This window comes from Phocoena phocoena, chromosome 13, assembly GCF_963924675.1.
Source record: "Phocoena phocoena chromosome 13, mPhoPho1.1, whole genome shotgun sequence".
Lineage (NCBI taxonomy): Eukaryota > Metazoa > Chordata > Mammalia > Artiodactyla > Phocoenidae > Phocoena > Phocoena phocoena.
In genome coordinates, this window is record NC_089231.1 from 73748488 (window position 1) to 73762286 (window position 13799).

General features: G+C 48.0%; 1 protein-coding gene across 1 annotated transcript; it reads right to left on the bottom strand.

Moving 5' to 3' along the window:
- Window positions 1–384: 384 nt before the first annotated feature.
- UNC119B (unc-119 lipid binding chaperone B) lies at window positions 385–9187 on the bottom strand. Its single transcript, XM_065890441.1, has 5 exons — window positions 8944–9187; window positions 6309–6422; window positions 2726–2858; window positions 2425–2597; window positions 385–497 (listed from the first exon to the last, which is right to left on the bottom strand). Exons 1-5 carry the CDS (start codon window positions 9185–9187, stop codon window positions 385–387), a joined length of 777 nt encoding a protein of 258 aa, XP_065746513.1.
- Between the last annotated feature and the right edge of the window lie 4612 nt (window positions 9188–13799).

A 13799-nucleotide genomic window follows, 5' to 3' on the forward strand; every position in this document is an offset into this window, starting at 1 on the left:
CAGCGCCGCTGAACCTACAGAAGAGCCTTCTCTCCCCGGCACAGCTCTGCCTGGAGAGACCCAGGCTCAACAGGACAACCCAGAGGAGCCATGACTACATGAAAATAAACTTTCTATTTTTATCTGGATTCCAGGAGCCTTATGCTAAGTTTTACTATAGTACCTCCGTGACCTAAGGGGCAGGGGAAAAAGGAAGAAAAAATACTGGGGAAGGAAACACAGCACTGCTTGGCACCTCTCTTGGAGCACAGGAAACTGCCACCCCAGCCTCGGCTTCCTGGGGCCAGGTTCCAGATGTGTGTTGACAGACCGCAGCTTCAGCCACCTCCGTGCACCAGGACCTTGGGCCGCAGCAAAGCACCTCCCCGTCCGCTCCTGCCACAGCTACTGGCCCCCATTATAGGCATAGTCAGCCTTGTTGTGCATTATCAGCTTGTTGTCGACAAAGTAGAAGCTGTCAGAACGGGTCTCATAGGGATTTTCAATCATCAGACGAACTGCAAGTCAGGGAAAGGAAAAAAGCAAAGACTTATGTGTGAGTCTGCCCCATGGGCCAGGTGGGATAAAACTTAGCATTCCCTCTAAAATTCGTAAACCAGTCCTTCCTGAAAATGTGAGCACACGCGGTCAGAATAATGAGGTCAGAACAGAGGGAGCCAGGCCTTGAGAGCTGGGGAGACCTGGGGACCACAGAGGCCCCCAAACTAAGCATGCTGTCCACTTCAACAGAAGGATGCAACCAGCTCTGGACCTGGCCCTCCGAGGCCATCGCCAGCCTGGTGCTCCGTCAGAACCCCAGGGAGAGGTGCCCACCCATTTGCCAACAGGCACCACAGCAGCCTGTTGACTTGGTGCTTCTGGTCCCCACCTCTAGACACTCTGGTCCAAATTCAGAAAGCTGGGCCTCACTGTGCTCACGTCCCGCAGGCAACCCTGACAACAAAGGAATCCCAGGTGTGCATGGATGTAGGGGCACAAAGGGCAAGGAGCCTTCTCCAGAGGTGGCTCAGGGTATTAACTTGCCAACAATCCAGCAAAGGGTGAGCTTATCTTGGGATCCAGATTTAAATCTTCTGTTTGTTCTGGCAGTTGCCCCGACCTCTTTAACCGTAACTGGAGGGTCAAGAGAACTGCGAGTCACTACCTCTGGTTGGTTCTGAGTCAATGGTCACATGCTATTCTGAATCCTCTGGAGGAAATGCTGTTGCTGACCACAGTTCTCAAAAGGAGAGCTGACTGTTTCAAGTTCTTTGAACTCAGCCAGGCCAGAGTTATTTAGTTCATATCCAGAGTATTGACCCCCACGCTCTTTTAGCTTACTTGGCTTCAAGAAGAAAAAGTTACATGGCCTTAGATAAAAACTTGAAATACTGTACGTAATCTTTTCTCGCAAGCATCTACACATCCCAGCCCAGCCTGGGGAGCAGGCTTCAAACCAGGATCCTAACAGTTGATGCAGTCATCAACGCCCTGCCCACTCCTCAGCAATCCTCACTTTACCTGGGAACAGTACTGCTGCACCAGTCAAGAATACCTGTCAGAAAATGACAATTTTAAGGACCTGGGATTCTGAGAAAATTGGTCGGTGTATGTAGACCTTCGCCAACAATCCAACTAAACTCCACCACTACTCACAGGATCCCCACTCACATCCTGACCGCTCTAGAACAACCTTCCCTAATTCCTCACAGGGGATGCTAATGTGAGAGGGCCAGACCGAAGCCATGGGAATACACAGCCTGTTCTTCCTCTGTCATTCAGTCCATCTCCTCCCCGGCCCAGCCTTCTCCCTCCGGCGCCTTCCCCAGTTCTTCCTCCCCAGAACTACAGGGTGACTCTTCCTCAGACACGGCTTCCCTCACGTTACTCCTGCTCCAAACCTCTAACAGCTTCCTAGCGCCTGCTGGATCTATTCTAACAGTTTCATCTAATTGACCTTCTACCTGCAGAGAATGAGAAAGAGGTAGTTCTCAGGACTAGAATTCTACTTAGCCCACAGTTTCCCATGTAGTTCTGATTAGGGAAAAAGCAAAGGGCTAAAGGAGTGCCGAGCAGGAGCCGGTGACTAGAACACAGCCGGTGACTAGAACACAGTGAAACCATGACTGGCCGTGTATCGAACTGGACTCCCAGGGATTGTCAGGGGCCTCCTCTTATCTCCCTCAGCCACTCTCTTCCCCACAGCAGGCATCTAAAAGGGATGGCCTGTATTAAAACCTTCAGTGCTCCCATGCAGGCAGAGTCAGAGTTTGAAACATGAGACAGGAGCAATAGGAAACAAGAAGCCTGAGGTCGAAAGACTAGAGACGCATCATGTCCCTATTTCTCTGCAAATGAGGTCGTTGGACTAGATGGATTTCATTTCAAGGTCTGTTCCTCTAGCCTGAAGAATCCAGGATGTTCTGAAAGTCAGGGGATACGTACTGACATCTTCAGAAAGCTGGGGAAACTCATAGATATGTTCACAAGTGTTCCTACTGCTGGGGATGCAGAAGCCGAAATCAAAGTCAAAGTTTTTCAGCAGGCGTTCCCGGAAATAGTGCCGTTCGATCATCCGGAAGTTTGACACAGGTTTGTCTCCCACCGTGAACTCCACCCTGCAGAATAAATCTCTGTGAGCCTGACTTTGCCTCCTCCCTCCTCTAAAGCCAACCCCAAACCTAACAGAGAACATTCTTCTCTGAACCAGAAGAACGTCCCCCCTTCAGGAAATGCTGGTACTCACGTGGCGCCCACGGTGCGGAGGCGGAGAAATGCTGGCGTGAACTGATAGCGGACGAAACGGCCAGCACTGACATCCACATCTCCGCCTGCCGCCGCCGCCGCCGCCGCCACCTCCTCCTCCTCCTCCTCCTGGTCTGCAAGAGCACACGGAAGCTGAATCACCATCTCGGCAAAGAGCACAACCGATCAGCAGTACCGACACCGACACCGATATGGCAGGGCAGCCAGTACTCACTGAGCACATGCTGTAATTCCAGGCTCCGTGCTGCACGCCTCGCAGGATCCTGTGATCCTGTAGATTTTGTCTTCATTTTATTTCCACTTTAAAGACCAGGAAGCTCAGACTCAGAGCGATTAGCTAACGTGTCCAAAGTCGCCCAGATATGGGCAGACCTCAGAGAGATTGCGGGTTCAGTTCCAGACCACCATGATAAAGAGAGTCACATGAAATTTTTGGTTTCCCAGTGTATACAAAAGTTACGTTTACACTTTACTATAATCCATTAAGTATGCAATAGCATTATGTCCAAAAATAACAATGCACACAGCTTAATTTAAAAATAATGCTGCTGGGGCTTCCGTGGTGGTGCACTGGTTGGGAGTCTGCCTGCAGAGGCAGGGGACGCAGGTTTGTGCCCCGGTCTGGGAGGATCCCACATGCCGTGGAGCGACTGGGCCCGTGAGCCATGCCCGCTGAGCCTGCATGTCCAGAGCCTGTGCTCCACAATGGGAGAGGCCACAACAGTGAGAGGCCTGTGTACCGCAAAAAAAAAAAAAAAAAAAAAAAGGGCTGCTATATTCAATATCCTATAATAAACCATAATGGAAAAGAATATGAAAAAATATACATATGTATAACTGAATCACTTGGCTGTATACCAGAAAATAACACAACACTGTTAAAAAAAAAAACAACACTGTAAATCAACTATACCTCAATAAAAAAAATTTTTTTTAAATGCTGTTGAAAAAAATGGAGTCAATAGACTTATTCAATGAAAGGTTGCCACGAACCCTCAGTTTGTAAAGAACACAATTTCTGTGAAGCACAATAAAATGAGGTACGCCTGTAGTAAATGGAGGGAGCAAGGATGTGAATCCAGGTCCATCAGACTCAAGGCCTGTTCTTAAACACTAAGCTGTTTGCCTTTTATATAATCTGGGGCCTTGGGCCATATCCTAACGGTGAAGCCTGAAACACCAGCTGGGTGGCTGTGACATGGTCTCTGCTATACAGACTAGGTCTGCTGTTGACCCAGTTAAAGTGCTTGCTGCTAACCAAAAGAATGAGTCTATAAAAGTTGAAACTATTCAAAAGGCACCTTCAAAGAATGCAAAAATTTCTGACATAGCAAAGACAAATCCCTAGAAATAATTGTGCTATTTAAATGGAAGACACTGACCTATAGCCTTGGGGTACTGCACTTCCTTGGACTAATGCCTATTCCAGGCCATACCAGGCCCAACACTCCGAGGACCTGGGAAAAGGTGAAGCAGATGGGCCATGAACCAACATGTGAGACCTGAGAGAGGGTCCACAAGAGTAACAACGGGCTCTGGTCTAGTCCACTCCTGAACCCAGAAATGAAAGATTTGTAAAATGAATCAGAGAACATTCTAATGTAAACAAGGAGTTAGTTCCCTCTCTAGTAGCTACAGCCACCCAGTATCCAGCAAGGGTATTTTTTCCAGTTCCAGGCTGAACATAGGTGCAGTAAAAGAGGAGTCTTTTTCAGCATCAAACATCTCTGCCTGTGACAAGCCCAAGAGGAGCTGGGCAACCAGACTGAGTAGGGGTTCAAAGTCAGGGACTCCACAGCCCTGGCTCCAACAATGGGATTCAAAAAGGATCAGACCAAACCTTCTCAGGGATTCGAACTCATCCGAACAAGTGCTGTAGGAGGGCATTGAATCAGTGTGTGTGTATTCTTAGTGAATCAAGATCCTTAAAGGTAAAGACTGGATGGGTCGTAAATCAAGGTATTTTTACAGAATCTGCAGCTGACCTTCTTCTTGAGATTTAGTTTTATACTGAAATGACTATTCTGAGCCCAGTCTCATGCAAATCCATACACCTGAAGTAGCCCTGGGGTCCTGGGAACATCTTAAGTACTAGGACCTGTGGCTTAGAGATACGAACAGCACAGACCCAGGAAGCTGGCTGGCCCTGACCCTCCCAATACAAGATTTAAGTACCCACAAGCTTGAGCCTTTAGATGCCCTGGTCAGTACTAGATTATGACAGCATAAAGAATACTGGGTGGTGAGACTTCCCTGCTGGTGCAGTGGTTAAGAACCTGCCTGCCAATGCAGGGGACACAGGTTCGATCTCTGGTCGGGGAAGATCCCACATGCCGCAGAGCAGCTAAGCCCGTGCGCCACAACTACCGAGCCTGCGCTCTAGAGCCCGCGAGCCACATCTACTGAGCCCATGTGCCACAACTACTGAAGCCCGCACGCCTAGAGCCCATGCTCCACAAGAGAAGCCACCACAATGAGAAGCCCGCACAACGCAATGAAGAGTAGCCCCTGCTCGCCGCAACTAAAAGCCCACGTGCAGCAACAAAGACCCAAAGCAGCCCCAAAATTAATTAATTAATTAATTGATTTCAAAAAAAGAATACTGGATGGGGTGAGGAGACCAGTGCTCTAGCCTTGGCTGTATAATTAACCTGAGCTGAGACTTTTTCATGAAAGCCTTTTGACTTATCTGGGTTACCAACAGCTGTCTTACCAAATTTACAGGCTCTTTCTGAATAGCAAATCAGAAGAGAAAAGCTTGGCAAAAAGAGTCATCAACACAGACCATGACTGATACTCTGAAGGACTATCTAGGCTGGTGTTCTAGTAACTAACTCCAGGGGGTGCTCCATTTCCAGTGATGTGCTCCAAAGACCTACGTGTGGTCCCCTGGTCAGAAATGAATCACCCTGGAACTGCATCACAAGCACAGGAAGTGTCCATTCAAAGCTACCTTAAGGGGTCCCAAGTAGATGAGTTCACAGGTCTGGGCCTTCTGTTCATCCAGAAAATGGCAGATATTATTAAAGTCCAAACTAGGACTTACTGGGAAATCTGAGACACTATTTAAAGGAAAGGGCGTGAGAAGACACTGCCTCATGATCTGGACTGGAATCCTCCGTATCACCCTTCCAGAGTGTCCCCAGGACTCAAGGTTCAGGTAGGCTTCCTCATTGGAGTTTAATTTCAAGGATTCCTTTCCTAAGTGGAGGAAACATGGTAAGATCAAAGGGCAGAAGACCTTAGGAAAGTCACCTGGAAATTCTGGGCCTCAGTTCCCTTATCTGTAAAATAAGGATAATAACCCCACACGGAGGTGTGAGGATTACACGAACTGATGTAAACAGAAAGATGTGGAACACAGTGACCAGCGCAGAGTAGATACTCAACAAACATCAGCCTCTCAGCACAGCTTCAAGCCAACAGGCCCAAGGCGGCTTCAGGAGGCGGCTGGAAGCAGGCCGCTGGAGTCTGTGACACAGGATGCAATGGCACACAAAAACTCAAGTGTGAAAGACCTTTTGCTCCAACTGTCAAGTGACTACTGCAATACTAAGGCCTACCTGACACACAAGGTTTGGCAATCTCAAAAAGCACTGTCCCGGTCTCCAAATCTCGAATTTTGAAGCGTGTGAAATCAATACTGTAGACGTTGTCTTCGGGTTTACATAAATAATCTGAAAATGAGAGAGAGAGACCAATGCCGTTAAATAATCCTCCAAATCCACCATTTCTTTCTCAAGTTTTGAAGCAAACTCAGGTTTTTTTCTTACACAATTCACTTAAAATACACCCCAAAACTTCCTTTTATGTTATAAGCAAAAGTTGTGTGGAGAGAATTAGGGGATCCAAGAAAGAAAAAAAGTGCATGGGCTTGTGTGGATGAAAGATTACTGTAACACTTTAGAAATAGGGATGGTAAAAGGGGATTTCTTTGGAAACACTTCAAAAATGGCCTATAAAGCTTTCATTGGATATCACAACAGGATAGAATTTTTTTTAGAAATCCATTTTAAAACATTTATGCTGATCTAATGGCTAATATGGTGACCGTATCACAAAGCACAGATCAGCAAACTTTTTCTGTAAAGGGTCAGATCATGAATAATTTAGGCTTTTGGCCACACAGTCACTATCACAACTACTCAGCTGTGTCGCTGTAGCACAAAGGCAGCCACAAACATGGAAATGAATGGTGTGGCTGTATTCTAATAAAACTATTTATAGACACGAAATACAAATTTTATATAACCATGTGTCCCAAGATTTTTTTTTTTTTTCCAACCATTTGAAAAGGTTAAAACCACTCTTAGCTTGTGGGCTGCACAAAACCAGGTGGTGGGCCATACCTACCCAGGCAGCAGGACGGATCTGCTGTGGAGGGCGTGAGGCCAAAGTAGAGCCCCCAGAAACCAGATCAACTAATCAAAACAGTACTGATCAAAGACAATTTCATTGATTTCTTTCTCTCATGACTCCTGAGAGCATCTTCTCCACAACTCACTTTGACACTTTATATTATACTGCCTGTTTGTGTTAGCTGTTTCATGTTTTACAAGCTGACTCTCCAATAAGATGGCAAACTTGAGAGCTACTGATTATTCTGTAACTCCCAAAAGTGCTGAGATTGGTTCTGCACCTTTAGAGGGGACTCAATAAATAACCTGCTGAATGGAACAGACTTTAAGAAGAGTAAAGAATCCAGAGGTCACCAAGCTGACTTGTGACTTTCTCCAATAAGCTGCTGAGGTGTGTGTGAGCAATGGCACCACGCTCAAGCTCCTACACAGGACCTGAGTGCTCTCCTAGAATGCCACTTAGGGCCAGGCATTAGAGTGGCCTAATTCACCTTTGGTATCAGGAGAAAGCATGGGGTGAGAAAGGTGAGGTGGTGAGCATTTCCGTACCTTCAGAGCCCCAAATGAAATCTGGGTCAGAACAGAAGCAACTTTTTCACAATGTTTCTATGAAACAGAATAGCAAGACCTTCTAAAGATATACTCGGGCATGCAAAGGACAGTCCCAACCCAAACAGTGATGGAAAATGGGGATATGAAAATACCCAGACTCAAATTAAAGCTATTTTAGGAGATGGGAATTCCCTTTCATACAGGCTGGACCAAGGCCTATCCCCCCAAACTGTCATCCTCAAATCACTGGGGGTGGCCTCCATCTCCCTGACGGACACCTGAGCACCCCTGGGCTGCCGACTAAAGCAATTCAGCAGATAATAGGACGGCAGCCTTTAATCCATCAAGGGAGTGCTGGTGCTTCAACGTTAGAAGTCTGGAGGACAGGGCCCGCTGGGCAAAGCAGGGTCTAACCAACTGACTGCAAACTCTTAGCGGGGAACAGCAGCAAGAAAAAAGGCATCAAGTCAGGTGTTGGCCTGGAAGAGAACAGAAAAGAGGAAAACCAGGACAGGGGGTGAGCTATATATTTCTCCCCACCCCTCGTACTATCAATGAAAAGGTGTAGGACGGTTGCATTTTATGCAAGAAATGCATCTCTGACACCCTGACATATTCTTAATTCACTGGAACAAGTGTCAAAAGCAGGATTCACATTTTGGTTTTGTACGTGAACTGAAACTTTATTTTTTTAATGCGGCACGAAATGCCACGGCAATGTATTTGAGGAAGGAGGAGCCCACCTGCACACAAAGGGGCAACGCTAGGGACCCAAAGAGGTAGGGGGCCAAGGCAGGCTGGAAAGGGGGCGGGGCTGTCAGGGGCCGGAGGGGAGGGAAAGACAGAGAAAGCAGCTAGGGTAGGGGTCTGGGCTGGCAGAGGGCGGCGGAAGCTGGCTGTAGACAAGTTGAGGGGGCCTAGCTAGTCAGGAACTTCACTGATGGCGGGGGGGCAGCGGCCCACTTCCCAGGGTCAGGAGGATCCGGTTAAGCCAAGGCGGGCCCCCACCCAAACAGATCCAACTGAGGAGGAGAACGGCCGGGCCTGAGGGCCCAGCGGGGACGGGCCACGGGGAAGCCTAGCGTGGCCGGACTCAGAGGGGGGCAGTCAAGCCCAGGAGAACCCCTCCCGACCAGGTCTAGGTGAGGGTGGGCAGCGCGGCCCGGCCGGCCGGGGGCGCCTGGGTGGACACCCTGTACCGGCCGAGCGGCAAGCGGCCAGCTCCGCTTAGGCTACAAGGGACCCAGGGACCGGCGCGAGGGGAGGGCGCGGCCGGCCCCGCACTTACTCTCTGTGACCCGGCTGAGGCGCAGAACGTGCTCGGGCCGGATGGTGTCCAGAGCCAGCAGCTCCTGCTCCGTAACCGCTGCCCCGATGCCGTCGTCGGCCGCGTGGTGGGGCGCCTGCCGCCGCGCCTTAAGCCTGTTCAGGACGCCGCCGCCAGCCTTCTTCTTCTCCTCCTTGCCAGTCACCAGCCCCCCGGGCCCAGCCGCCGACCCCACGGCCGCAGCCTTAGAATTCGACCCGCTCATCGCTCCGCCGCCAAGATGGCCGCCGCCTCCGCAGCCGTAACTATGGAGAGCGGGGGCGGGGCCGGACCCGTGGGGGCGGGGCCTGTGGGGGCGGGACCTGCGGGCCGCGTCGGTAGCGCCCTCCCGCCAGCGTTGGTCCAGCCAGGTGGCTGGCACCTTAGCACTCCAGATTCTCCATCAAGCCCCCGAGGTCACCCCAAATGTCTAAAAAAATATCCCGTACAGTCAAATGACTTTCCATCACATAAAATGTAGACGAGGCATCTTGAGAAAATGTTTTTTCATCTGTAGTCTAGGAGGTAAGGCAGTTCTTGCTATGCAAAGGCAGCTTTCCAATTAGATTGCCATTTCTAAACCGTACTGTGTCAGGCTTTGGGCTAGACATTGGGCTGGGCTACAGGGAATATAAGAATACGAAAGAGGGAGGGATTGAGTCTGCTGTATTCACCACTGTATTCAGGCAGTCTAGCTAATGCCTGACACATGGTAGGTGCTCAATGATGATCGAATGAATGAATGAGTGAAGGAAAGCCTGAACAGCACCGGGCTACGGAGGAGCTCCCACTTTGTTGGGGAAGACTGTGAGGTACATAATTCATCATGTGGCCCTTCCTCTAGATCAGCCCAATAAGTATGAATGAACCAGAAGACAAAACAGACTGCTAATTGCTGAAGCAGAGGTGCTACCAGAGCACACAGGAGGGGTCTAGGGGCTAGGGGAGAGGCTTCAGGGGTGACATCTGCACTGAGCCATGGAAATTAACCATGATTTCAAGGACTGGAGGAGGTGAGTGGGAGGGGGGAGGACACTGCCCTCTTATACCCTAAGTGGCTCCTTCTCTAGAGATTCTGGATCCACACCCTTCTCTGTTGGAGGCTTGGGCCTGACTGATGCAAAGTGTGTGTGCTAGGTTGATGTCACCTCTTAGATAGACTCAGGCCGAAGTGAAACTCTACCCCTCTCCCTACTGGTCAGCCTCAAAGCCTTGATTTATGCAGGACTTTCTGGATCCCTCTCATCCGAGGGGTTTGGGAGTGGCTGACAGGCCTCGCCTGGTTCCTGGACCAAATCCAAACCTGACTCCACCTCAGCTGCCCAGCCTGGTGGAACAGTATGTGGCCAGTTCCTATCTAAATGCTGTCCTGTCTTTGAGAGATTACCACCGGGGGGGAGACTTCCCAAACTGTTCAGGGAAATTTTAAGATGTGTACAAGAATTACACATTTGCACATTGCAATTTCCCTTTGCAAACAATTCTTTTTAAACTACTCAGCAGTAAGTGGTTACTGAAGAATTTCCAGAACTCTTAATATGTTACTTGATTGTGAATCACGAAGAAGGGAGTTTAGCATGGAGCCATTTCACACAATCACCTGCTGACTAAACATTTGTCCTCAGCACCAGGACTAGAGTTACCTGGGTCCCAGCTTTTCTCTTTTTAGGGATGATAACAAACGTATTGACGCGTTTACCTGCAATTCCACATCCGGGAATTTAGCCTACATGTATGCACGAAGATGTTTACTGCAGGACCATTTGTAAAACTGAAAAATTACAACAAGTTATAGTTGCACCCATTCATGTTATGCAGCTGTTAAAAAGAATGAGGTCCATCTCTACTTACTAGTATGGAGAGATCTCAGATAGTTTGATGGGGGGGGAGCAAGGCACATAATCCCATTTGTTTAAAATTTGAAAGTAGGGCTTCCCTGGTGGCGCAGTGGTTGAGAGTCCACCTGCCAATGCAGGGGACACGGGTTCGTGCCCCGGTCCAGGAAGATCCCACATGCCGTGGAGCGGCTAGGCCCGTGAGCCATGGCCGCTGAGCCTGCGCGTCTGGAGCCCGTGCTCTGCAATGGGAGAGGCCACAACAGTGAGAGGCCCGCGTACTGGAAAAAAAAAAAAAAAAATTGAAAGTATATGACTATTTCTATCTGTAACTACACAGGAAGGGGTTTGGATATACACTAGAGTTAAGTGAGGTTCCCTTGGGGGAGGAGAGAATTGGAAGGGATTAAAGGGGGATATATTCACTTTTGACACTCTTTAGAGCTACTTCTATACTATTTTATCACAACAAGCATATGATCATGGGCTGCTTGTATACCTTTAAATAAATAAATAAATAAAAATAACTAACTAACTTAGGATCTGCATCTGGAAGGCAGACTCTTAAGTCAAAGTAGACTTATTACAATCTCTTAAAATTTAAAAGCCACCTCAAACTTGATCACTTTTTTCTGCTCAAAAAATTTTAAATAAATACTGCCATATAAAGGAGTTGAGGCCTGTACTCTCTCTGATCACTACCTATAAACTGTGGTTAAAAAGCAAAAGATTATGTCTTTAGGAGAACAGAAAACACACAGAAAGAAAGGAAAAATATCCTTAAATATTCCTTTTTAAGAGGCAGTAGGAAAAATTAGGGCCATAACCTCCAATCTGCCTCTGTCTCTCCTCACCAAATCTTTCTAAGGTATGTCAAAAGGCTCTTTAAAAAAAAAAGTTTTCTGAAAAGTACATATACTAATTCCCTGTTGGGTGGAAAAAGAAAAATAGAGATTGACTGCATTAAATAGCAACTCCAGTGTCTCCTTGGGCCAGACATGGGAAGACTGGAGTAGAAAGGCTGGCCTCCCTTTCACCGCAGCTTGGTGCTCTTCAAGTCCCTCTCCTTAAGCTGGTTATTTTCCTCACTGTAAGAGGTGTGACAGTGGCTGTTTTCCAGGGCAGTCCCAGAGTTGCCAGGCAGTCTGCCTCAAATCAGGCCAGGCAGGTGGGGCCCAGAGCTGATGCGGCCAAGGTAAGCAGGACATCAGAGGGCTTTTTTCTGCCGAGCCAGGGAAGTTCAGTCCTCCTTCCTGCTGCTTCCCTAAAGATGGCATCCGCCGAATCAGCAAGTCGTGGCTGGGACTGCAGGCAGGCCTTGTGGTCTGGGAAACAGAGCTAGTGATTTCCATAGTACCCAAGTCACTTCTCTCCCTGGCTGAGGGCTGTTCTTTAAAAGCATTAATTTATTATTTATATCCCACCTGTTTCCGAAAAGGATTCATGGCATATTCCAAAGTCGTACAGCACAAGACTGGTGGGTGGAAATTCACATAGCCTTGCTGAGGGCAGAACTTTCAAAATTTTAAGTGCATATACTGTTTTTTGTTTTGCTTTGTTTTGTTTTTGGCCGTGCTGCGCAGCATGTGGGATCTTAGTCCCCTGACCAGGGATTGAACCCGAATCCGCTGCAGTGGAAGCGCAGAGTCTTAACCACTAGACTGCCAGGAAAGTCCCGTGCATATAGTGTTTGATTCAGTAATTCCTTAATGGAATTCTAAAGGCACACTTGCACATGTGCAAATATATTATGTAAATATGTGTGTACGTACATATAAATATATATAAATATATATAAAATGAAAGATATACACCAAAGATAATACACCTGTATATCCTCTAGGGATTAAAGAGGTAGGACTAAGAAAGATGAGTTTTCACATTCTGCACCCCATAGAAAATTTTTTTTAATATTTTATTTATTTATTTATTTGTTTGTTTTGGGCTGTGTTGAGTCTTTGTTGCTGCGTGCGGGCTTTCTCTAGTTGCAGCGAGCAGGGGCTACTCTTCATTGTGGTGCGCAGCCTTCTCATTGCGGTGGCTTCTCTTGTTGCGGAGCATAGGCTCTAGGTGTGTGGACTGCAGTAGTTGTAGCACACAGGCTCAGTAGTTGTGGCTCATGGGCTCTAGAATGCAGCTTAGAAGTTGTGGCACACGGGCTTAGTTGCTCCGTGGCTTGTGGGATCTTGCTGGACCAGGGCTTAAACCCGTGTCCCCTGCATTGGCAGGCGGATTCTTAACCACTGTGCCACCAGGGAAGTCCCCCGATTTTTAAAATGTACTTACGCACTTTGTATCACTAAGTCTTAAAAGGTTACTTTCTTTTTAGAGAAAGAATAATATAATAAACCTCCACGTAACCAACACCCAGCTTCTTCAGTTATCTACATTCAAAAGGTTCCTTCTTAAAAGTAGTACATCATGACGTTAAGAGCACAGGCTTTGCGGTTAGACAGAGCTAAGTTCCAGTCCTCACTCTGCCACCTACCAGCTATGTGACTTTGGGCAGGTCATTTATGCCCTGTGAGCCTAAGTTTTCTTATTTATAAGTCAGGCTAGTCACTGGTCTTTCCTAGGGTTGTAAAGAGGAGATGAGGGCTTCCCTGGTGGCGAGTCCTGGTCCAGGAAGATCCCACATGCCGTGGAGCAACGAAGCCTGTACGCCACAACTACTGAGCCTGTGCTCTAGAGCCCACGAGCCACAACTACTGAGACACAACTACTGAGACCGCGTGTCACAACTACTGAAGCCCATGCAGCTAGAGCCCGTGCTCTGCAACAAGAGAAGCCAATGCAATGAGAAGCCCGCACACCGCAATGAAGAGGAGCCCCTACTCGCCACAACTATGGAAAGCCTGTGCGCAGCAACGAAGACCCAACACGGCCAAAAGTAAATAAATAAAATAAATTTTTAAAAAAGGAGATGAAAACAGCAACGAAAAGCACTCTGCTGGAGCCAGGGAGAGTGTTTCATGAATGGTCGCTATGACAATACATTTAAGT

Excerpts from the sequence above, each read along its gene's own strand:
- UNC119B (XM_065890441.1), bottom strand. The coding sequence starts at position 9,187 with ATGAGCGGGTCGAATTCTAAGGCTGCGGCCGTGGGGTCGGCGGCTGGG. Across the intron at positions 2,859-6,308 it reads TGCCAAACCTTGTGTGTCAG|ACCAGGAGGAGGAGGAGGAG; the intron begins GTAGGCCTTAGT and ends GTGCTCTTGCAG. Across the intron at positions 2,598-2,725 it reads CTCCGCACCGTGGGCGCCAC|GGTGGAGTTCACGGTGGGAG; the intron begins GTGAGTACCAGC and ends TTTATTCTGCAG.